Raw genomic sequence first — 26,181 nt, forward strand, 5'->3', positions numbered from 1 at the left:
ATTCTTATAGGCCTAAGGATCCAAGGAAGCCTTTTTAAGTAACGGGGTAACCAGTGCCTGCTTGAAGCATTGTGGCACTGTGCCAGAGTCCAGGGAGCAGTTGATGACTGAACAAGCTGGTGCTGCCAGTGAAGACATGCAATGACGCAATAGCCACTTTGGAACTGGGTCAAGAGAGCATGATTTACAAGGTGCCGCTCGAACTATTCTGGCCACATCCTGTTTTACTCACAGGGATGAACTCCTTAAGGATGGTGCCACTGAACTCTGTGTCGTCTGACAGGGGGTCCTGATGAGACCGTTCGTTTGAAATGTCCTCTACAATTGTCCGTGAAGAAATCAACTAAGCGATTAGCGTGCAGTTTGGAATCTGATGGACACCTTCCAGAACTGGCTTCCTTCACTTCTGTTAGCTTCTTCACGATCGGGAATAGCTGTTTGGAGTTGTGTCTGTTCTCACTGATGCTATCCATTATGTGGAAAAGTTTGGCTTTCTCGATGAGTACATTAACATTATTGCGAGCATGTAGGAAGATTTGTCTGTGGACCACAAGTTTGGTATTCCGCCAGGTCTTCTCGGCTCGCCGTCGTACATACTTTGCTTTCAGTATGTCTTTGTTAATCCAGGCTGATTTAGGCTGTATGATATTAGCAGTTCTTACAGGAGCATGTAAGTCCAGAACTTCACTCATTGCTTCGTGGTATGCTGCTGCTCTCTCATCAGCACTACCATTACATGAGGATGTTACACAAAGCATTGGTTTACTCTCCAGATTCCTTCTCACATCACTGTGGAATTTGACAACATCAATATCGCGGGTCTTTCTGTACGTAACTGATTTACGTACAGGACGTGGTTTGCACACGCTCAGAGTGCAGAACACACTTGAATGGTCGGAGATACAATGGTCAACGACGTCAACTGATGACGCCAAGGTGTCAATGGCCTTATTGGTGACTAGATCTAAAATATGTCCACTACAGTGTGTTGGGGGAGTAACATGTTGTGTAAGTCCAGCTGTGTAGAGAATTTCAAGGAACTTCTCAGCCAAAGGACAGCATTTATCATTAACATGTATGTTGAAATCCCCAAACATGAGAAGATAATGGCTTGTACTTGTCACTACCTCTACCAGATCCGCGAGATCTGAGAGTATCTTGGAGTGAGTCAGTTTGTTCCTATGTGAGACGGGTGGTCTGTACACAGGTACCAGTCTGATGTGTGTTGTTCCTATTTTGATATTCATGTCCAGGAATTCAAGACTTTGATATTTGTTTCCAGATGTATTCATGGGACAAACACTGATAGAGAGTTGGAACAGCACAATTATACCACCGCCTCGTCTTGTGTCTCTGTTGTATTGCCTAAACGAATAACCTTCAGGTGTCATTTGTCGTAAAACAACAGAATCACTAGATTTCAACCATGATTCAGTTTTTATGCACACGTCAATATCGTGTTCAAGAATATAGTGATTGATTTCACTGGCTTTGTTTCGAACTGATCGAGCATTAAGCACACAAACTTTGGGGTTGGATGTTTCCGTGACCTCATTTGTTGCTATGGGAACAACTATAAGGTTACTCCGATTCACACCTCTGTGGGTCATTGTGGTTGTTGCCCTAGATAAGTGAGATAAAATAATCACTTTGGTTGATCTCTGAACTTTTCTACCACCCCTGCAACCTCTTTTCTTGAACATTTTCCGTCTATTGTTCACCCGAGTGTCAATCAGTGAGTACTGATTACAGAAGCTGATGTTCTTTACTGTTTCCCGAGTGGTAATTACTTCGATTTAAAACCCAGTGCTTGTTTAGATGATAGAGATATAAATAAACTTAACATTTCTATTTTCCTTAAAGGTTTCATTTGCCTCCTGTACTTCTAGTTCAGATGGAAAATCCAATGAAAGGCATTGCCTACTTTACTGTTATTACAGTTTGGAAATCTCTATGTTTAGACATGCAATCGTTTTTAAGGATATCAGACCATCGAAATACCTGGAATCTTATACCTCTTTGCTAAATTCATGTTTTATTGTAAAAACACATATATAAGCTGTTGAGAACAAAACAATTAAAACCTCATGAATTTCGAAAATCAGCACAGATTGAATTGATGACATAGGTTGACGACTTGCAAAGTGCTATATCATAACAACGTATAGTATGGATTTGCAACTTTTTTATTATAAAGGGGGAGGGGGGAGGGGAGAGACTTATTTGTGTAGGTCGAGTTTGCTAAGGTGGATCTTGCCTTGGCGTGCTTTTGCGATGGGGCCACAGGTATGAGGTGATGGTTAATTTTTCAGCAACAGCTTATATCAACAATATTTCATATATCAGTGATTCACAAACATATACGTATGACATAGTTGGACTCCTTAGACGGATACTGCCCTTAGCAAATACATAGGTTCTAAAGATTATGTGTTCGGCCGGGTATTTCAATTATACCGCGGAGTTTAGAAAACCAGGACAATCAGCATTGCCATTATATGACACAATATGAGTTTTATCATGCTTTCATCCTTGTGTAATCAAATGTAACCAATTATGCACATTTAATTGAATACAGTGATGGTGAGCCTAAGTGTTACCTTTTTTAGCAGAGTGCAAACAAATCTGCCTTCATGATTAAATATGAAGAGGTTGGTCATCTTTTGGGTGACGTAAAGACCTTTATAAAAGGACTTTCCTATTTGGGAAGATTCGTAAGCAATCATGTCAGATGTGTGTAACCTCCAAATATATCATATATTCCCTCTCGTGCAAAACCTGACAATTATGTCATTAATGAATCGATTTTAATACTTGTAATTCGTTGCAAAAAAATATCTAATAAACCGTTTAATAACAATGTTTCGTTTCACAATAACTAGCTGTTACATATTCCTCAATAAATAACGTGACTATAATCGATGCAATGAGAAAATAATCTAAATTTTGAGAGAAAAAAATGAAATAACGAAAAATTTAGGTTTGAAAAAATCATTTAAACTGCACCATTAAGTTTTCGTAATTAACAAACAGCTTATCAATCAGTTGTTAAATGATTTTAGGTCCTGAGCTGACTGGTGGGCGGATCATGGCAGTAGTTGATAATATAAGTACGCTAAAATAGAAATCACGGGTAATTCCATAATTTATAAATAGTATACCTGTCGCTTGACACACGTCATTCTAACATCTGTAATGATCAGTGTAAGCTTTACACCGGGTCTGATTTCAGTTGTTTACAGTGAATAAGGTGTGGAGTAATTGTGTAAACAAGCTTGGCTTCTGTCACTGGCTGAGGTCATCGAATGTATTGTCACCGAACGTTCGGATTATTTGTAGTTTGTGGAGAAAAGGTGAGCAAAGAAATTGTGTATGTCTCATATACCAACAAAAGGACGTTAAAGGATACCGGCCCATGTTATAAGACTGTAGCTGACCTGTATGACACTTTAGTATAACCAGAAAATAATCGGACGTTCTTTTACTTCTGAGTAGTATGCTTGACATATGCTACAAATCGTTAAACAATTGATTGGTGGCTGTGAATATCGATATACTACCTACCTGCAACTGGCTACGTTTCTGTCAAGCAAGACAATCTTTATATGAAGTTAAGAACTATTGCTATTCAATAAACGGATATATCTATGGTAGGGGGTGGGGGATGGGGGTTAGGGTAGGTAAAACAATCATCACATCGTTGTTATAGTTGATGACAGAATGTAACAATTGATGTTTATTAGATTATGGTGTTAGATAATGTTAGACTTTTCCAGTTATAAGGAGTGTTCACACAGTAAGGGGGATGTTGACAGTAATTAGTATATTATTGATAAGGTTGGCACATATAATCTGTGAATGTGTTGTATAGCAATTAACGCCCATGTATATATTGATTCTGTTTCAATACAATGTCACATTCCAGGAAGTGGTAGTCGGTATCGCTTCGTGGAAAAGAAATATATGGGTCACACCATTGATTAAGGTCATCGTGACACAGGGACAGCTGTATGCGGTAAGGTGGTTAAAGGATCACCCCGTCCTCTCTCGCCATATTACGCAATCGCTCCCTTTCTTTCCGACACTCACCCTCTATGTCTGATTGTTACTCTCTCTCTCTCTTTCTCGCTCTCATTGTAACTCATCCTATTACACTCACTCTCTCACACTCTTACTCATTCTCTCTCTGTGTTACTTTTACTCACTCTCCCACACTCATTGTTACTTTCTTGCTTAGTAACTCTCTCTCTCGGAGCGGTGGGGTAGCGTAGTGGTTATGTACAGCGTTCGCTCGTCACGCCGAAGACCCGGCATCGATTTCCCACATGGGTACAATGTGTGAAGCCCATTTCTTTCTGGTATCACCCGCCGTGAAATAACTGGAATATCGCTTAAAGCGGCGTAAAACCTTACTCATCTTATGGAAACAACCTATAAATGTGCATATTTTATTGTAGACACAGGATGGAGTTTGATGCACACAGGAACACAACCGACTCAGACGAATCTGTGTATGGCAGTGCGGATGAGCTTCCGTCTGATATCGACGTGTCTGATGCTGAAGATAATGACCATCAAAGTTCAGATAACACAAGCGTGCCAAACGGAAACAGGAAGGTGCCAGCAGGAGAAAGATCTCTGGAAGACGTGAACAGGCAAATCTTTGAATTATTTGCCAAGCCATACTTGGATCGTCAAACGGATTCACAGGACGCTTTACTGGATATAATGGAAAACATAATTACATTTAGTGTACAAATGCTTGGAGAAAGAGTGAAAATATATGCCGAAAAAGCGTATCATCTGAGTAAAGATGGTTCAGTCCATGGGACGGACATAAAAAACATGCTCCGGTTTCATGAAGACTTTCTTATGCAGGGATTCAGACAAATGGATGTTCAGGTTCCTCGTCAGCTTGAAGCCCCGTCACTCTATTATGGTATGTTTACAACACCCTGTCCAACTTCCATGACACACTATCGTCAAAAAACATCAAAATACTTCACTTGAATATCAATAATACAACAGTAAATTATCATTTGTCGTGGCAACCAACCAATTTTAGAGAAAATTATTTCGAAGTATCACTGGCATTCCGTGTAAAACAGTTCTTATACCTTCATGATGACTTGCTAAATAACATGGTTCTTCAGTGGCACATGTACATCCTGTACATACGTATTGTAGCCATTGTCCCCCATTGGCATTTCGCTAGCTGGAATCATTGCACGAGACCTATCAGTCAAGTGGCTGTACGGATGAAGATTATCCTTACAAAAGATCCTATGTCTGATGTTGTAACATATTGGTTGCAACCATACTTCAGCCCCTGCTTTATGTGCTACTTAATATGAGTGAGTGAGTGAGTGAGTTTGGTTTTACGCCGCTTTTAGCAATATTACAGCATTATCACGGCGGGGGATACCAGAAATGGGCTTCACACATTGTACCCATGTGGGCAATCGAACCCGGGTCTTCTGCATGACGAACGAACGCTGTAACCTCTAGGCTACACCACCGCTCTACTTAATATGAATATCTTTAAATGCAATTGTTTGAGTGTGTAACTCACCAGTAACTAAAACATCACATTATTTGGGATATTAAATTTATTCTAAAATATTCAATCAATTCCAATTTACCAGGGCTATATTTCAATGCAAGTCTTGAAGAACAAAGTTTTGGCCATCAAGATAAGAAGTGCACTTGCTCGTGTCATATATCCAAAGGTTATTCCAATATGTTCTTTGTCTAATACTAGGTTCACACAACACACGGCTCCAGCATGTTATCCACGACTGCTACCACGTTATTCGCAGGGATCTAATGCTGGACCGTACAACACTGCTGGACCAAATGGTCCAAGATGACCTCATATCTACCACAGATGCATCGAGTATACGAAATGACAGAAGGCGGAACGAACGTTTCCTTCATTACTTGCATGGAAGGATGTCGTCTGTGGCATTTGAACAGAAATTTCTTCCAATCCTGAAAAAAGAGCATCCGAATTTAGAGGAAACTCTCAGAAGAAGTCTCTCAAGTTTTAAAGGCATTGACGTCCCTCGTAAATGTTCTGTGTGTTTCATGAAAGACACAGTTGAACTTCGTTGCATTGCAGAGGACATGCTAAGCAACAATGTCATTACAGTTTCAGAGACAGATGACATGAGGAACGATGCACTCAGCCACGAAGACAAATGGAAACGGTTGCAAGGACACGTTAAAGACTTCAGAGCTTTTGTAAACAGCTTAAAGAAGAAATATGAAAACGTTTACCAGCGGTTAATGGCCGATGAAGCCAACTCATTTCAGTGCTTGTGTCAGAGGTCAGATGTTGATTGGACACATCTTGATTCTGGAGACGTTACAGATAAAGCATCAGTTTTACAGCTGATGATGCAGCACGTGGTACAAACTGTCATTTTCTGTTTCATTCACAATATATATTTTTGAAGATATTATGAAATGCCAGCACTCCAGAACCCGGAGTAATAAGTATCGATAACCTGTCGAAACAAATTAACGTTGACGTAAAAGTAAACTGTGGTAAAAAATTGTATGAATGACATCTAATGAATCTAACAAGATGTTCGTAATGCATTAGTCAGTGATGTGGAGCAACTGATGTACATAATATCTTGTCATAATATTGTTTCAGGTGGGCTTGGTAACTCGTTGTACGATCGTGTGGCCAATCGTATTTTCCCCTTACTTGCTCAACGGTTTCAAGAATATTTCTACAATTTCAAGGAAAGCCCAGACTTCAAAAATGCTGTTGTAAGCTACATCATATTTGTGTTACTGAAAATAAAATCTGATCATCTTATCAAATACGTAATTTATGGGCATATCTGATTCATTGACAACAGCAATATATACACAAGAAAATACCTTCGTAACCATTGGCAACAGCAATATATATACATAAAGATACCTTCGTACTCGTAGGAGTACAATTGACAGGTAAACACCTGGTAGCAACAGTATCTGATAATGATTCATAGTCACATGTATATCACACGTCATGACCCTTAAGTTTGTGGAAATGGTTCTACTGCTTTCTATAAAGAATAATGCATCGTACCAGCAGAAGCGTTCCATCTGCTTTACCATATTTTTAATTTCGAAAGTGAAACACAGTATGTGTCATTCTCTTCAGAATCAAGAAATGAGTTCTCTCTCAGGCAACTCGGTCTCCAACCTTCTTTCACAAGTAAGTTGATGACAAGTCTTACGCCAATACGGTGTATATAATCTGCCTAGCGTAATAGTAATACCTAGGGGTGGTGAGGTAGCCTAGTGGTTAAAGTGTTCGCTCGTGACGCCGAAGACCCGGTTCGATTTCCCACATGGGTACAATGAGTGAAGCCCATTTCTGGTGCCCCCCACCGTGATATTGCTGGAATATTACTTAAAGCAACATAAAACTAAACTCACTCACTGTACTTATGCCCACAAGTCATTGATGCACGTTGCTCTTTCATCATTTTCTTGTTTCGCCTCTCCAGGGTTCAACATATCCCGCTTCACTGTTCCTCCACCCCCGCCAGGAACAACCTTACCGATACCAAGGGAAATGTCAACAGTTGGTTATCGTCAACCATACATGTTTGGAACGTTTATGGGTATGTAAACGATCAATGATGACAATTTTGAAAGGATAATATTAGTCACATGTCATGTGGTATGTTCATCTTTACAAGAACACCAAAAAGTAAGACATGATTCTGACACTTTGGTAACGTAGTTCCAATAGATGACTGAATCATTATATAGCTGCTGGGAGGCGAATATAACTAACGACTAAAATATTAACACATATTATGTTAGCAGCATAAGTGCCCATAATAGATGTCAGTACCATACGTGTTCAAGGTACCTCACAGCAAGGGATGCCACCTGTTGGATCACTACAGTATCCAATGGCACTTCCTGGTCCACCACCACTAATAAGGTCACAGCTGCATGCACCATCTACCTTCAGTTATTCAGTGCCACCACCACCACAACCACCAGTGCAGTATCTACCGATTCCTGGACCAAACTGGAACACCGCGGTTTCACGAACAAATGGTAACTAACCTTTCAGAACCAACATCACGATGATTCTTCTGACAAGTTTAGCAAATGATTGATAACGCCTGATTTTAACAATGTATGATTAAATAACACTATGGAGACTCTGGGATTGTAAATAATGTATGATTAAATAACACTATGGGGACTCTGGGGCGGTATGTCATGCGTTATATACCCAAAATGTCTCTAATAACGATGTGTTTCATCAAGTATTTTCCCATTGCAGATCCTGTTTTTGAACAACCTGCACAAACAGCGGAGGAAAAAGCTAAGGTAACACAGTATATATGTATTTTATTAATGATATGAATCAGAATTTGTTTTGAGTAGGTGAGTGAATCCTATTTTATGGTGCAGTTAGAAATGGTCAGGTTATGTCATAACAGCATGTAATGACTTGAGCCAGACCAGAGGTGTGAGGACCAACAGGGTGTGATGAAACATAAAACTGGAAACCACAAGCACAAAACCATCTCCACAGACACAAGAAAACTTACAAGCACAGTCAATTGTACCATTCTGTATCGGACCAAGACCCAGTACCTTATATTCTACCATATGCATATTGTAAATGTACTACAGGCCTGTGGCCTCTTTAGTACTGACTATTGATGATACCAAGTGCTTGCTACTTCAACATTGCCACCCATAATGAACACATGCAAAGACAAGTCAACTATTTAAAGAAAAACCTGGAAACGTGTACAAATCAAGAAAGGGAATTCCATCACCATATCCTCATTTACCCCCTCATACCACAAACATGAGTCCCTATGTTTCTGTGAGGTATGTGGACACCTGGTCTAATAGGTCAGTACTGTAACTATCATACATGACCATAGATCAGCCAATGTCATAGATAAGCTGAGGTCCGAACTTGACCCTTAAAATCAAGATGATATGCTTAGTACATAAGTTGAAACACCAACCATCATTCATCTTCTCATCATGATCAGACTATCCATTTCTGTCGTTTCAATAGGGGTACATGTGATTAGATGTCACGTGACCGGAAACAAACGACATGTGCATGTCATAAACGGTTATTCAATTTCATACTTATTTTTATCATGCACATATGAGAAGTATTTTTTATAACACCCTTTTAGTACATTATTTAAACCAAATGAAACTTTGACAACATTATTAAGGCAACAATACCTCAAATCAATCACACATCAATGTACTCTTAAGACAAACAGTTAGGGATCTTTAACATGTTTGAGAATATGTTTAAGATTTTCTTATTCTGGCTACACTAGAAAGAAATAACTATCTTCATGATCCAAAACCTCACTTTGTTTGGCCCAGTATCATATTTCAAGATATAAAACAGACTGTTGATACTTGGATTCTTAGCCCTTTCTGAATGAATATTTTTATATCATGGCCAATGTTCTTAACATTTTCTGCAAACAACAGCCAACATTCGAAACCATAAAAGAAGAGCCAAATGAGGACTTGAGTGTTGATCTTCAAGCTGAGTCAGCTGAAATGAGATTCCAGAATTTAGGAAACAGACTCTACCCAAAGGTGAAGGACATGACATCTGCAAACCCAGGGAAAATAACAGGAATGCTTTTAGAACTTGAAACCAAGATGATTGAAAAACTGATAACATCACCAGACGAACTCAAGCTAAAAGTGAGTCTTAACAGGAAGCTACTTTGTATTTCACCACCAAGTGTAAATGTATCAATTTCAACATGAAATTTGTTATTTGTATATAATGCGATAGTATTCTGTCAACAGTATTTTAAAGTCACTTTTGAGAATCTGTTGTGGGAATGGAGCTGAAAAAAGATTATTTATTTGCTTAGTCCATAAAACAAATCCCATGTATGATTCTTAAACCCAATTCAGAAATATACATTTGGAAATATAAGGTGAACCGTTGTTATTAATAATAGTTTTCTCCTTCTTTTAGCTGTATCAAAGAGGTATACTTCATAAAAAGAAATGAAAAAAAACCACACAAAAGATACGATATACAAGTGCTTCGGTGATATTTAAGTACCATTGGAATCAAACCATTCACAACTACTCCTGTCATTCCGACAAGGATTGCTTGTAGGTCATGGACAGCGGCGAGTAGTTACGAATGGAAACAAACATGGATTAAGTAGTTCTGATGTTCATACGCCAATATGAAATCCTTCCAGAGGGCCACGAGTCGCTATTCGGTTTGTCCCGGAATTGCACGAGTTGGTCACAAATGTACGTCACTAGTAATACCTTTGATCATTTGTTTCAGGTTGAGGAAGCTGAAGACATTTTACAGAAACATCTTGACAAGGACAAGACCCAGTGATATCAACCTATATCTTCTATACATCATATTACATCCTGTGTTTTAGAATGCACTGCAGACAGTCAAAGCATTTGAAATCTTACCATCTAGGATGAAGAAATGGCATGTGTGCTTCTTGAAAGGACTGGCGATTGACCAAAACAAATCAGGCCACTGATCTTAGAAAGACTTGAAAGTCCATGCTAACACGTAACTTTCTTCAAATGCTGAGATGGTACCATCATCATGGTATATAAAATAACTACCAAAGATCTGGATGGATCTGATGGAACACCTGGACTAGTCATTGAACAATGATACTGCAATCACTTCCACTAGAGATGGTTTGTCAGAAGGTCTCAGGTCTGCTTAGTTATGTCCAACCCTGTACCAGTGTCTCGGACAGATCACAGCAGGTCAGCATAATGGAGGAAAGGCTAAGTGACCAGGTGCTGATCAACCCAGTACGACAAACCACAAGCTACAGAGACTGCATAAAGTTGATTTGACTTCATCCTGATCAAAACATTATTCTCAACCGAACTCATTTGAAACATTCCTGGCAAAATTCAATTCCACACCATACAAACCCCACTGTGTTGAACTGTGTTGAACTCCGTCGGGACCAAGGTGAAAGTTCGACTTATCCGAGTGTTCAACACATCCGTTAGCATAGAAATGACCAAGTACCAACATAACCAAAGTGCTTACAGCATCATTGTTCTACACTAGGCTATACATATGAACAATACATCTTTGCAATAAACGTTTACTGCAGTACTGATCATTAAATTAAAATATAACATGAGCATGACTTTTGATTGTGCAAATGAAGTTATCAGTTAGAAAGAACCAATTAGTTCGAGACAAAAGGGTTAATTTGTACTTATTTGAGTTTTTGGGGACCCTAAAATGAGTTCGACACAACCGGGAATTTGACACATCTAATTCAAGACATCAGGGTAAAAATAATGATAAATATAAGGAAATCAGCAGGGACCTAGAGATGAGTTCGACACAACCGAGATGAATTCGTCTCAACTGAGTTCAAGACATTGGGGTTCAACTGTAGATATAAAGAAAATCCCGGTCAGAAAGCCACATCCACATATATGCATTGATCCTGCTGGCCAGTTTCAAAAGAAAACAAGTAACACAACAACATTTGCATGTATTTACTTCCATGTTTCTGGGTTATACAGATGAGATCTCATGCAACATAAGATATTTACTGAAATAACTTATCACACAGTTTGTATGTACACAACAAACTACAGAGTCCTGTCTGACACATCCAGTCTCCTCATACAAGTCCCAAACAAATCAGGAAATCTAACATACTAATGACATGATAATACAAATGAAATACATATATATACTTCAAAAACAAATATGTTGAAAGTTTCCGAAAATGCAATTTGTCCATTATAAGACTTATGTTATTGTGGTGTTTCTTGGAGGTGTTCTGAGATGGAGTTCATGAAAATATATTTTATCATGTCACTGACGTACAGAGTTACCTGCCCTTATATATTGAAATACAGTGAGTGAGTGAGTTTGGTTTTACGCCGATTTTAGCAATATTCCAGCAATATCACGGCGGGGGACACCAGAAATGAGCTTCACACATTGTACCCATGTGGGGAATCGAACCCAGGTCTTCCCAGGTGGGAATCGAACCCACGCTTTAACCATCAGGCTACCCCACTGCCCCTTGAAAGACAGACACAATAAGACATGATTTAGCAGACAAAACACATTAAATATCATTGATTGGCTGGTGAATGTAGAGTAAGACAATATGACAAAATCTCTTCAAGCCATCTGGATGCATTAGTTTTTAACTCACATGGAGGAAAGATGTGAGACAATGTTACAATAAAAATATAATATGTGTGTATTAATACTGCATTGACAGACATACACAAGGGTATGGTCAAAGCTCTGACATTATAACCCCAGTCATTCTCAACTCCCTGGGGAGTACCCAGTATACAACCCAACCTGCCTGTGAGGCAATGGAAGGTAACAGTCACATTACCATCTCATCCCACCAGGCACCCATTCACAGCTGGGTGAAGAGAGGAATATAATGATCAAAGTAACCAGCCTACATGAGTGAATGAGTTGGATTTTAAGCCCCTTTTAGCAATTTTCTAGCAATATCATGGCAGGGACACCAGAAATTGGTTTTACACATTGTAACCATGTGGGGAATCGAACCCAGGCATGACGAGCAAACACTTTAATCACTAGGCTATTCAGCAGCCCCCTCTGCCTACATGACCAATAATGGGAACTATTCTCCAAATATGCTGTTGATTTGGAATTGTTTTCTGTTTGAATGCTAAGGAACACCTCAGCCACAATATCACAACAGCCTGTGAATAACTCAACATTGTCCTATAAATCTGTTACAACAGGTGCAGCAACCTAGATCATACTGTGACAAACAAAAAAGCCTGACATCCTTATGTATATATAACTATACTATAACAATATTAACATCAACCATTGTTAATTATTTTCTGACAAAAACAATATATAATCATATCTAGTGGAACCTCACTAATCCAAACACTGTTCTCTGTGATATTGTCCAGATTAACAAATTTCCAGATAAATCAATCATCCATACAGAGCAACAACCCTTCTTACAATTGTAAATGTATATTTGTCTCGGATGAAGGGAATCAGAGATTAGCAGGTGCTTGACAAACAACGTTTCACTGTACACAGCAATCTGGGTCCTCAATACAGTTGTCAGGGGCGGATACAACTTTTGTGAAGGTCGTGTGTGTGAACAGTTCTTTTCACCTGTTTTCACAAGAGTTTAAATGGTCATTTAATAAACTTTCAGGACAAAGGAGGGAGTGCACACCCCTGCAACCCCCTCTGGATCTGCCTATGAGTTGTGTCTGTTGTTCTGCTTAGTTGCACATATAATAGTAACAAAACTTCACTATTACATTTGGTTATAAGTTAATGAAACAGTGAAATGGTTTATCTACAGCAAATAAGACATGAGCAGAGATCTTACAATAGTGAAGCTTTATTTTGACATGAAATAAATCTAATTACAAAATACAAACATTTCACAATTTAAAAACAATACAGAGGGGACACTATCAAACAAAACATGAATTACTGATAAATAACATCTCCATCATAGTACAGATTCCGGACCTGAGGCTAGAAAAAGCATATGTACAAAGATAAATATGCACCAAGGTTTATCATAGGATGACACAAACGCCATGATACATAACACATGTCAAGTCCTGGTACTCAGCTACTCACATCCTCACTAGAAATGACTAAAGAAGGTCATTTTACTTCAGACATTTCTACTTTTAGCAACATATCTTGGTCAGTAGGTGGGAAATTTTGTTTTCAAGATGATATTAATCTTTATTTGCTATTTGTGATGTGCCAGATGCGTGTGTCTTGTTGAGCTTTCTTAAACTATTTTCTTGTTGTCTCCTGTTACTTGGGCAACTCATTTCCATATCATGTGATGGGATTCGAACCATGGACCATCAGATCTGAGGTCAGGAGCCTTATCCATATGGCCACAGAGGTGAAACAGACATGGTAAGGATGTCATTATTGGGAAGACTTCATGCCTTGCACAATGTTAATTGGCACAAGTCATGGAATTTGATGAAACAGTGATATTCAGATATATAAGCAGGGCTCCAGATAACGTTTGGGTGTGTGGGTGTACTTACACCTCATATTTCAAAAGGAGGTGTACTGAGAATTTTGAAGGAGTACTGACATGTTTTTGAGTGAGCAAGTTGGTGATGTGGTTTTGTTATTTATAATATTAAACAACTTTTCAGCTACTAAACTTTACATATGTTAGATTACAAAGGTACTTGTGTGAGTACATGATACGCTTGAAATCTTATATTATATCGTACTTCATTTATTTTCAGGAGTACATTACGCCTGTACGCCCCTTATCTGTAGCCCTGTATAAATAAAATAACTACATTTTAGGTGTGTGGTAGATAAAATAGAATTTCTTACAAGAGGCCTAACAGGCAATACTTTGGCCATAAACTGGCACTGCGACAACACAACGTGTATTATGACTCCGCCCACCCCCCAACCTCAAGTGTCCCCACTGATAACTGTGCAGCATCAAGTGTTCAATCAATTGCTCCTACCAAGCTTGAATGTGTTGAAACCACATTGAGAACAGCCAAAGTGGCCCTCTCCATGTATGTCCAGCATCTATCTCTTCAAAGAATTATCTGATACCATCAAAGAATTATCTGATACTATCAAAGAATTATCTGATGCTATCAAAGAATTATCGGATACCATCAAAGAATTATCTGATACTATCAAAGAATTATCGAATACCATCAAAGATAAAATATCGGATACTATCAAAGAATTGTATGATAACATCAAAGAATTATCTGATACCATCAAAGAATTATCTGATACTATCAAAGAATTATCTGATACCATCAAAGAATTATCTGATACTATCAAAGAATTATCGAATACCATCAAAGATACAATATCTGATACCATCAAAGAATTATCTGATAACATCAAAGAATTATCTGATACCATCAAAGAATTATCGGCTACCCTCAAAGAATTATCGGATACCATCAAGGAATTATTGGATACCATCAAAGAATTATCAGATATTATCTATTAAACATAGCATGTCCATAATTTCATACAACACAGATTTACAATTCCATTTATTCAATTTATACTTCTGACTTGCCATATACCTCCTCTCATGGATATATGACACTCAAACATCATGAGTGATAACATGATTTTATACTGGTGGTGACAACTGTACAAACACACATATACAGCTTTCTTCTACACACTCTCACACACAGAGTAGAACCTGTGCTACAACTTGTCTCTCACACAGGCACAGTGCTACATGGTCTAGAATTACTTGGCTCAGTCTACAGGGAATATAGTCTGACTGAATGATGGCATGCTCTTCGTCTGTCTCACTTTGCGTATTGCATTGTCCAAGTCGCTGAAAGTTATCCGTCTTCTGTTGACAAGATCTTCCTCACTGGAGGAAAAAAACAGGAAACAGGAACTTAAATTGTCAAGAATCTTAACATCCACAAAATTATCATCTTATCTTGCTCACAGTTGCTTATCATTGTAAATCAACATATTTTTGTCAGCATAAGACAAAATCGAGGGGAGGATATGGTGTTCTTTGTAGTCCAGTATACTGGTTTTATAGTGCTGGTACACTGAGATACCTTACTGCTAATTAACATAGATATCACATTCAGACTCAGACTACTGGCTCCATGGCGACCAATCCTTGTTTGATTCCTTTAATAATGAGTGCAAGACAGGGCAACAACAAGCACCATTAATGGACATCCTTTTGTATAGCGCGCAGGTAGGGATCTAACGGTTGACAGTCTGCTCTCAGGGCAAACACTTTCTCCACTAAACCACAGAGAAGGTTCTGGGGAGAGTTTATTGACTAGACCATGAAGAAAGTTGAGAATCTGAAGTAAGTCTCACCCAGTGTGTACAGTGTTGTTGTTTCTCTGTATAACCAGCTCCTGGACTGTTGTGATGGCTGCAGACCGACACACCTCACGCAGATCACTCCCAGAGAATTCACTGGTCATGTCAGCCAGGCGATCATAGTCAATATCGCTGGCCTGCAGGGATTAAATTAGCACATGACTAAAATAAACTATAACTTTCACATTTTTCATCAACAGGTAACAAAAAGAAGATTCCCCTAAGAGAGATAAACAACCAACAGCATCTCTCACAAATTTCAAACAAGGGGACTGACTGGTGAGTCAAACCCTACACAGTATTTCATCAATCACAAACAATGAAGGGCTGAAGTTGTTAAAATCTTAGATCGCCGGGTGCAACACAAAGTTTAGGTCTCAAAAAGATAAAAAAGCCAGCATGAATACAGTAAAATGGACATCTTGTGTACTTACATGTTCCTTTTCTAGTATCAGCTTGAGAATCTGCTTTCTTGCACTCTTTATCTAAGGAAATAATACAAAACCATTTAAAACGCTATAAATAAAAAACGTGACTTTGAAACATGTCAAAGGACAATGATAAATATGAAGTAAGCTGATCCATGAAATGTTTAAAATTTAAATTTCTGCCTCAAACAAGACAATCTTAATAAAAGTAATTCTTTTATCTGGCAGCAAATTATTAACGGACCTGTGGTTATTCCCATGATACACTGTTTAATAACAATAACTATAAAGTTCCAAGGTTAACATTCACTAAAGTTTCCTTCTGAGAACGCACTTTTGACTTTCAGATGTTTGAGGAAAGTCAGTTTCATTGTGTGCATGATCAGATTGTTTTACATGAATTTATAAATAGTTTTTGCAAGGACTCTGCTAAAACAATTCTCAATCAGACATTTTGTCCCAACCCTGGAGACATGCAGTGGGTTCACAGGAAGTGCCAGTAATAACAAGTTGGGTACATATCAATTAAATTTGGACCCATTAATAATTTAAACCCTAGTCCCTAAAAAGGAGCACAGTGTAAAATTGTCTTGGTTACCTGTGGTGTACATAATCTATATAAAACACAAAGATGCTAGCTTATGAATGAATAACAGATTGTTGACTGACCGGCAAACCAATCTTAAACATGCTGGGCATCCGTCTCAAGATGGCCGCATCCACGTCCTGGGGCCTGTTTGTGGCTCCCATCACCATCACATGACAGTTTGGGTCTGTGATCAGACCATCCCAGAAACTCATGAACTGGGTCTTTATCATCACTGTTGCCTCATGGTCTGTGGACGATCTAGATCGTAGGAAGGAATCTATAACAGAGATACTTAGTGCCAATATAACAAGAAGACAAAGTCATCAATATCCCGCGCAATGGCAAAATACTCTTCAGGATTATGTCTACGAATTATGATTATGTCAAATGTTTTGGTGTGTATATACAAAAGTGGAAGGAGCGTATTGAAAGGTTTTTAAAGTTCTGGGCCTAGATTTTCGAAGCTCGCTTAGCGCTATGATAGTCGTAAGTTAATGTTAATGTATGGCACTTATGACTATCTTAGCGTTAAGAGAGCTTCGAGAATCACACATCAAATTACAACATGGCAGTGGCCATAAATAGGGTGAATGATGTACATGTATAACCCATTCAGTAATCTAGCCTTATCACCATGATCACAGTCATTCGTCAAGTCTGGCTCAGACAAACCAATGACTGAAAGCATGATGGGGTGTGATCAAATCAGCTGAAATTTTGTATATGGCAATGTAGTTTTAGACACTTATATTATACAATAAAAAGACATTGTACTTATTTTTACTGATTTTTCTGTAAAGTGAATTATGAGGTTGGGTGAGGTTTAAAAATCGCATGTCAAGATTATTGAACTTAGACCGCAAATCACATGTTCATGTGTATGTGTGTGCTTGTACAAGTCCCAGCTGATGATGGGGTTTTTCTACAGTGCTAGCGCACTGACTGACTGAGTTTGGATTTATGCCGCTTTTCGCAATATTCCAGCAACATCACGGCAGGGGACACTAGAAATGGGCTTCAGAGCTAGCTCAGTGAGATACCATGACACTGTATAGCATGAAGAGGCACAGTATACTGACTCCACACTGTCCTGTGAAGTTATAAACCCTGATTCGGAATGCCAGGCAGGTTAAAAACAAGTACCATACACCTCTCTGGGCTGACACTCTGTCAAATGGACTATGGAGACAGTAAAATGTGCACAGATATTTTGTATCATATACTATCAATTACCCATGTATATTTAGTGACAATCTAATTTTGATAGTAAAAACATACCAATTTCATCTATGAAAATGATTGTTGGCTGCAACTTTATTGCCTGCAAAGAAACATTTATGATAAATTTTAATGTAATATATACTTAACATCAATCATACAATGTATGTACATACAACACTGAGTCTTTCATTAGGGGTGAAACTGTACGCTTTTACCATATTGCGGTACAAGGCCTTCGGTTCGGTTTGGTATATGAGATACGATCATAATGCAGATAAATTGACAACAAGAGCCAAACATTGGTAATTTTGACAAACTGATTTGATTCCTAGACATTTTAGAAAAGGTTTAAAAAGGTCAATAAAATGATGGCATGAAAACCGAAAATACTGAATTTTTGGATTACATTATGGCATACCAAACCAAAGGCAAAATACCATGGTTCTACTAACACCACAGAGTATGATCTCAGACAGTGCAATCCAAATATAGTACACTGTACGTTCGTGCTTTGGTTGATAGAAATGTTGTAACAGGCTCGTTTTTTCTCGTTTTTGATTACTGTGAGTATAGTTCAAGCGCTAAAATGAGCGAAATACTTCTTCTTACTCTTATAAACTATAATTCATTGCCAATTTGAATAATGACCCTCTAAATTCTTTCAAATGTTGAAAGCACATCGCCGATTTTGCTCTTTCGCAGAAAACATCAAAAATAAAGCCACACTATTCCTTCATTTCGCAATTTCTTGGTATAATTTGACAACATATGACATATTTGATAAATAAGCTTTCAAATGGTGTATAATATTCCTAACATAGAGTATTTGTTTCTTTACAGTTAAACGTAACCCCCTTATGCATCATCACTGTACATGTTGATAGCCGTTAATACAGTTGGTTGATAGAGCTTTCAAAATAAACCACTGTGTGGTTTCTAGTTAGTTCATGCTATCATGTCTAAGTAATTGAAGTTCATAATTTAATATTTGGCTTCGTTTTCTTAAGGTACTGCTGAATTCAACACAGACCGACAAAATGAACATTTCTGTTTGCTATTTTTGTGATTTTCGGACACATTCTTTCAACATTATCAATTATTGACCACTGTATTATCAGTCACCCATCCAGTGAATTAAAATACAAATTCGAAGATCATGACGACACACCCAAAAATCTTATCTAGAAACAAAAAGTATTAAGTAAAATTAAGTCCCCAAAATAGAAATTAAGCATTCGAACATTGAAAAAGTCTAAGAAAAAATGTGATATGAAGGAGGATATGTTTGGCCAAATGCATGCCTTGTCAATGAATGATTTAACAGAGGAACTAAATATTTTCATCGCATGAAGATGGCACTCCAATCTCACCGACAATTGTTATTCCTGCATGTGAGAGTTTTGATCGAGGTTCTATGAAAGGAATGACAGAATGGCTTCAGCTTGTCTAACTAACTTATAGGAAGTTGGGAATGATGATATGTTTCTTAACTTCAAAAATCATTTCCCTTGGATAATACTGCATTCATGCTGTTTCCCATTCGCTCGATAACACTGTACTGATGAGTGAGTGAGTGAGTATGATTTTACTCCGCCTTTAGCAATATATCAGCACTATCACGGCAGGGGACACCTGAAATGGGCTTCACACCCGTACTGATGAGATGCAGCAAGGTTCCAAAATGTTTTTGGAGGATTGGGCTAAAATTGTTCAAAGGGAAATTTTGAAATTCATGTCAGGCACAGTGACAGAGGGAAAAGTCCCTAGAGGTGTGCATGTTCCAGAGGATTCCAAAATAATAGAACTGATAGAACTGTTCTGGGCAGAATGAAAGGTCCTCTTAAGGGCAACCAACTTGTACCTGCTTGCATTATGCAAATGCTGGACATGAATGCTAAAACTGACCCAGAACAAGTTAACACTTACAAAATGTTTATTAATATAATCAAAATCAATGCCTGTACGGGTGGAAAGTTAGGTGATGTTGATTTATGGGGGGTTGAGGAACATCTGATTAAAACAGGTTACCGAATGTTCAGATGAACCAAAAAGAGTAGTTCTAGTCGTTGATTAATGGTGTCATTAGGATTTGCAGTGGTCACGTGAGAACTCAAAGTTGGAAAACCTCTTGCACTTGACAAATTTCTGAAAGCTGTAACTGGTGATTGGAGACAGGCCAAATATGCTTTCGTAATCAGTTCTCTCAAAACCAGCATGTACCAGATAAGCTGTACCATCGAAAACCTCCTGGCATAGATAAACTCAGGCTTCTTGTTGCAAAATGAAACATATCACACTTTATATTGCAACATTTATATTGTTTTTGTTATGAATAATAACGGAAACAAACACATTTGTATCACATGATAATGACAAGTGTGTGCATGAAGTATAAACTCAACCAAAGTTAGAATTATCCAATATTGAGTTTGTTGACATGTGTCTGAGACAACAATCTATGAACAGATGACTTAAGATTCTGTAAAATTGCAGTAAATAAATTCTTCGAAGTTTTAAGCAATTTCATGTATTCCTTCACAGTTCGCGATAACATACTTCGAAGATATACTAGAAATATATATACATACGTTGAATGTGTCCAAAATGACAATAAAGCGCACCTTTAAATAAGCTCTCAGTCAGAGAAACAAACGGTTTCGGCTATAATCCAGTACAGTGATGCTGCATTGTTGCGAGTGAACTCATTGACAACGTCATAACTAAACAACTTTGACACATGAATATTCACACACACATTGTACGATCCATTACGAATATGATACTGGTAGCTCTTTAGGCTAACATGATGGTATATGTGAGTAAAAGCGAAAGTGCACAAGCTGGTCGAATTTGGTTTGATGCGCAAGAGGTGAAAACAATTGTGTTTTCATTAACATACAGACATCTCGCTAATAATTAATGTAAATGCTATATCCAAGTTACCTAATGTTGTAGAGTAGCCTATCTGCATGTGAAATTATACTGTACTGTGCCTTTGAATCAACTTTTTGATCGAGCATACCTGTTCAGACAACATTTCTATCAACCAAAGCACGAACGTGCAGCGCACTATATCCGGTTTGCACTGTATGAGACTGACTGACTGAGTTTAGTTTTACGCCACTTTTAGCAATATTCCAGCAATATCACGGCAGGGGAAACCAGAAATAGACTTCACACATTGTGCCCATGTGGAGAATCGAACCCGGGTATTCGGCTTGACGAGACAACGCTTCAACCACTAGGCTACCCCCCGGCCCTGTATGAGATCATACACTGTGAACACTGCAGTATACCGTTTCACCCCTAGTGCATATTTTAACATAAAGTAACACACACAAAAAGACAACAATGCACAGTCTGTTCCCCATCCAGCACAATAATGCTTTCAAGGTTAAAACAACCCGACAGGCTTGAGATAAATGGGATGAATTCAGAAAACTGCAATGACATACATGGCAGATCATTGTGTGGTTTCATTTTTTCACAGTTTTTATTAACACTGTTTCATTCATTATGTAGTGCTTTGCTCAGCAATATTCCAGCTATATGATGACGACCTGTAAATAATCGAGTATTGCGATCGGCAATCCATGCAAGCTGGACATGATGACATGCATCCAAGCCACTGAACAACCAATTCCATTAAGATGAATCTGATGACAGCACCAGTTTAAGGGGACATAGATTAATCTGGAATCCAGGGCAGTGGTTTAAGCCTTCGCTCGTCACGCTGTAGACCTGGTTTTCGATACCCCACATGAGTACAATGTGTGAAGCCGATTTCTGGTGTCCCCTGCCGTGATATTGCTGGAATATTGCTAAAAGCCGCGTAACACTATACTCACTCACTAATCTGGATTCCCTACATGGTTGATAATTTAGATTCCATATGGATTATATACTGGAGTTCATGATGTACAGTTACATTATACCACTCACATCAGGATTTGACAAGGATGTCACATGCAACATTTCAACACTGAGACAGTATGAAAAACTGACTTTCAAATAACTATTTCCAATGTTCGTGTAAGCAAACTGTTAACTCACCAATGAGAAAACGGCCTCTGCTCTTTTCTGGGACTCTCCGTACCACTTGTCTACCAGGGAAGAAATTTGTAGATTCAAAAAGCGAGCTCCTACAAAAAATGAAAATTGATGTTTACCATATACAGTATTAAACATGTCAGAGACATCCTATCAACAGGATGAAATTGACATAAGCTGTTATAACCATGAGTGAACCAATGATTTGTGTTTTTTGGTGCGTTGAACTGCACACTCAAGATATCTGGGCTATATCAGGGTGTGACATCTCAAGGTGGGAGGAGAGCTCGGATTTTATGCAGGTCTTAGACATTTTTCACTTTAGAGAAAGCCATGAGTTTGGGTATGGTACTGACAAACCTAGAAACATAATCAGGCTGAACTGGGACTAGAACCCAAAATCACAGGGTTCTGGTACTCCCAAGGGATGCAACTCTGGGACAATTGTGCCTCAGTTACTCTAAGACTGGAGCAAGACAGATGTTAGTTACAGTTAATGAGACTTCTTGGTAGTTATTAGAAAGCATTAGTTCCCCTCAATGACACATACATCTATGACCAAATGCATTACATGCATATCCACTGATGCGGATGATTACATGAGCATAAAGTGTTAAAATTTGTGAGTCTATGACACAAAGACCTAAATTTGGTATGATTTGTTTGTACATTGGAACTTCCTGTAGGAACTTGTGTGTTGGGCTTGTAACTAATACAGACAATATAAGCAGTAAATGAGACCAGTTTGTTATAACATTGTTATAATATAACAACATGTATATTTGAATATTGACCCGTGAAGATCCGGGTTAGAATTGATCTTCAGTAACCTATGCTTGTCGTAAGAGGAGAGCAATGGGATCGGGTGAGCAGGCTCGCTGACTTGGTTGACAAATGTCATCGGTTCCCAGTTGCGTAGATTGATGCTCATGCTATTGATAGCTGGATTGTCTGATTCAGACTCGATAATTTACAGACCGCCGCCTTGTAGCTGGAATATTGCTGAGTGCAGCGTAAAACTGAATTCACTCACTCACTCAGATTTCAATATTGGATATTTGTTGATACTTAAGTTCATTGAAATTATACAAACATAATCAAATTCAAGTTTTTGAAGACACCATACCTGCAGCCTTTGCTGTAGCCTTTGCAAGCATCGTCTTTCCACATCCGGGGGGCCCATACAGCAGCACACCTGGTTACAGTAATGCTCTTCATCATGGACATCAGTCATAGTTAGTTACATGAATAACATGGGACTTCATCATTTATTACTGTCGTATCAATAACACGTCAAACTGCTTTGAATATACACCTACCTTCCACTCTCTGAAAGATGCTCAAAGAGCTAAACCATGAACATTTGATGGAGTCAGTCTTTATTATCATATGATATTATGAGTCATATATAATACAATGGAAGTTAACTGATATGTTTGTGGTTAATAATATACAAATTAAATCAAAGTAATGCATATATTTCTTATGCTTGATATACAGTCATGGCCCCGTTTATCCAGACCTCAAATATCCGAAAACTTGCCTTCCAAATGAAAATTCCTTAAAAAGAATTCCAAACGTTGTAAAATTACTCTTATCCGGAAATCTGTTTTCTGTAACTGGACGGATATTTTCACATACAAAACGTATATGTGCATTATATGCATTTTTTTTCGTAATATCCGGATGGCTGAGCACCTGTCAGTATGTTTACACACACATTTTACCGAGTGGCCTTGTGTGCCCTAACATAAAGGAAGTCGGCAGTCTTTGAAGCCTCAGAGGATTAACTACCTGCAAACAGCAAGGTGACACTGTATGCATTGCTATTTGTTGATGTCTCATCAATAAAGATTATGTCTATTATGTTCGTTTCTTTGTATGTCTTTTTACATATGGTTCTTGGTTCAAATATCCTGAAATTTGTTTATCGGACAATTTCAAGAAAAACACAAGTGTCCGGATAAACTGGGCACAACTGTATATGGATGACATAACAAACAAAGGACTTACTTCAAATGATCTTAAGATTACATTATGGACACCAACGATTTATCACTACAGGACAAAATAATGAGAGACCAAACATAATTCAGACTGTATAATGGAACACTAAATATTAATACAAGTATTTAGTAGAACACACAACAAAATATTTGTTCACACCTTTAGGTGGTTGCAGTAGTTGTGAATTTCTGAACAGGTCACTGTGAGTGAATGGCAGGATGACGGTTTCCTTGATGTCTTTGACGAGGCTGTCCAATCCTCCGATGTCCTCCCATGAGATGTCGATGCTCAGAGGGTCAACCAGGTTGGATGCAATGCACAGCTCATACTCAGACAACTAAACACAACAAAGTCAGTGAGTTAGGTGTAATGTGGCTTTGACCAGTACTGCAATATCACAGGATCATTGGGATGTCAGCTTGATGTAGAGGGTAGCCTTAAGTTTAGCATGTCTTTCATCATGTTCATATTTGGCATCTTGATGAATCTCATGAGTACCACTATGGTACTGGGAAACAAATGGGTTTATAACTCATGATAAAACATTTCTGGTGTTACCTAAGGAATGCAATTCAGCCATAAACAGAGAGCATAGAGTCAACAATCTCACTGATATTAGCATTACTGCTATGACCACATAAGCATTAATATCTTCAAGACTGACAAATAAGAATTAATCATATTTTCAAAACTTGCATGTATTTTCATAATTGTTATTATCTATCTGTCCAAAATGCATCTACAAGTGACCAACATGACAGAAGAAATATAGAACAATACAATGTTGAGAAAATGAGTGCTTGAAATACATACTTTTTGCACATTTTCAACTCCAAGACGCTTTAACATTTTCTGAGCCTGCAACAAAAAAGTTTTGACACCTTTATGATGTGGAAGTGTAAGTCAATTATTGTCACTACATTATTACCGCCATCCATTGTTGTTGTTGTTAGTCCCCTCGATTCATACCTACATGTTGTTATTACTTAATCCCTGTTGATGTTTATACCTATAAGTCTGTTCTGTGCTGCAGTACTTCACAATGCCATGTACATTGTATACCTAAATGTCACATCATCTATAATAAAGAAGTTACTATCCATAAAGTATCTTACTTTCCCATTACTCACCAACTGCTAAAAATACCAATCAAACAGATCAAGTTTTGAAATGTATGAACAAAAGAAATGATGAATAACATTTTATCCTTTCAAATTTAGTGCTCAACAATGAATTACATTGCAGTTAGATATGGAAAGCAAAAGTAGATCAACATAGTCGCTAGGGTGTCTTTTTATTATCTATCGGATGTTATGCAATTTGTAAAGCTTGTTAAAGAACCTTTTACACTTTCAAAGAGATTCATCATTGACCTCAACGAACAGGCTGATGCGGAAATCGTCCGCACAGTTACATCATTCGCAACTGAACACCGAACAGTTTGGAGAAGATCAATATAATCACAACTCATGTCAACAACCAAACATGTCAATAACAAAATCTTACCCTGTCCTGGGCCTCCTTTTTGTCCTTTCGCGTTGGATCCATTGCGTTGACCAAATATTTGACCCCGAAGTAAGTAATGGTGAAAGAAGCTGCTAGACCAACGAGTGTTGATATTATTTTTGATAAGAGTTCTTGTCGGGTAATAGTTCTACTAGCTTCGTGCAGTGGCCCCGGCATTGTCTGGCTTTGTTGTTCTTTCACAATGTCATCAAAAGTCAAACCAGATGTGTACTTCTGTACTATTCCTGAGAAATCACGTTTCAGTTCTTTGATCCAGGAAGTGTCCATGTTGGTTTCTACGAGAGCTGAAATGCGCCCGGAAACGGAATATGACTAAATTCATTATTATGCTTTGAAGTTTGTAATATGAAAATATGATACAGCAACAGAAACATTACATGTCCATAATCATTCTAAATTTGGAATGCCATTTTACGACTTAGTTACATTCAGAAATTATA

General features: G+C 38.1%; 2 protein-coding genes across 2 annotated transcripts; one reads left to right on the top strand and one right to left on the bottom strand.

The window, feature by feature from the left end:
• The first annotated feature begins 3,195 nt into the window (after positions 1 to 3,195).
• LOC124254476 lies at positions 3,196 to 11,181 on the top strand. The gene is made up of 9 exons (XM_046688285.1): positions 3,196 to 3,353; positions 4,458 to 4,939; positions 6,662 to 6,780; positions 7,144 to 7,216; positions 7,512 to 7,628; positions 7,879 to 8,076; positions 8,309 to 8,355; positions 9,505 to 9,726; positions 10,337 to 11,181. The coding sequence occupies exons 2-9, from the start codon at positions 4,465 to 4,467 to the stop codon at positions 10,391 to 10,393; spliced, it is 1,308 nt and encodes a 435-aa protein (XP_046544241.1). The 5' UTR covers positions 3,196 to 3,353; positions 4,458 to 4,464; the 3' UTR covers positions 10,394 to 11,181.
• A 352-nt stretch (positions 11,182 to 11,533) lies between these two features.
• LOC124254493 (outer mitochondrial transmembrane helix translocase-like) lies at positions 11,534 to 26,026 on the bottom strand. Its single transcript, XM_046688304.1, has 10 exons — positions 25,721 to 26,026; positions 25,028 to 25,072; positions 24,374 to 24,551; positions 23,334 to 23,402; positions 22,211 to 22,299; positions 18,215 to 18,257; positions 17,017 to 17,213; positions 16,354 to 16,404; positions 15,914 to 16,056; positions 11,534 to 15,440 (listed from the first exon to the last, which is right to left on the bottom strand). Exons 1-10 carry the CDS (start codon positions 26,006 to 26,008, stop codon positions 15,320 to 15,322), a joined length of 1,224 nt encoding a protein of 407 aa, XP_046544260.1. The 5' UTR covers positions 26,009 to 26,026; the 3' UTR covers positions 11,534 to 15,319.
• Between the last annotated feature and the right edge of the window lie 155 nt (positions 26,027 to 26,181).

The sequence above is a fragment of the Haliotis rubra genome, unplaced genomic scaffold (assembly GCF_003918875.1).
Source record: "Haliotis rubra isolate DU_JTF1 unplaced genomic scaffold, ASM391887v1 Scf572, whole genome shotgun sequence".
NCBI classification, from domain to species: domain Eukaryota; kingdom Metazoa; phylum Mollusca; class Gastropoda; order Lepetellida; family Haliotidae; genus Haliotis; species Haliotis rubra.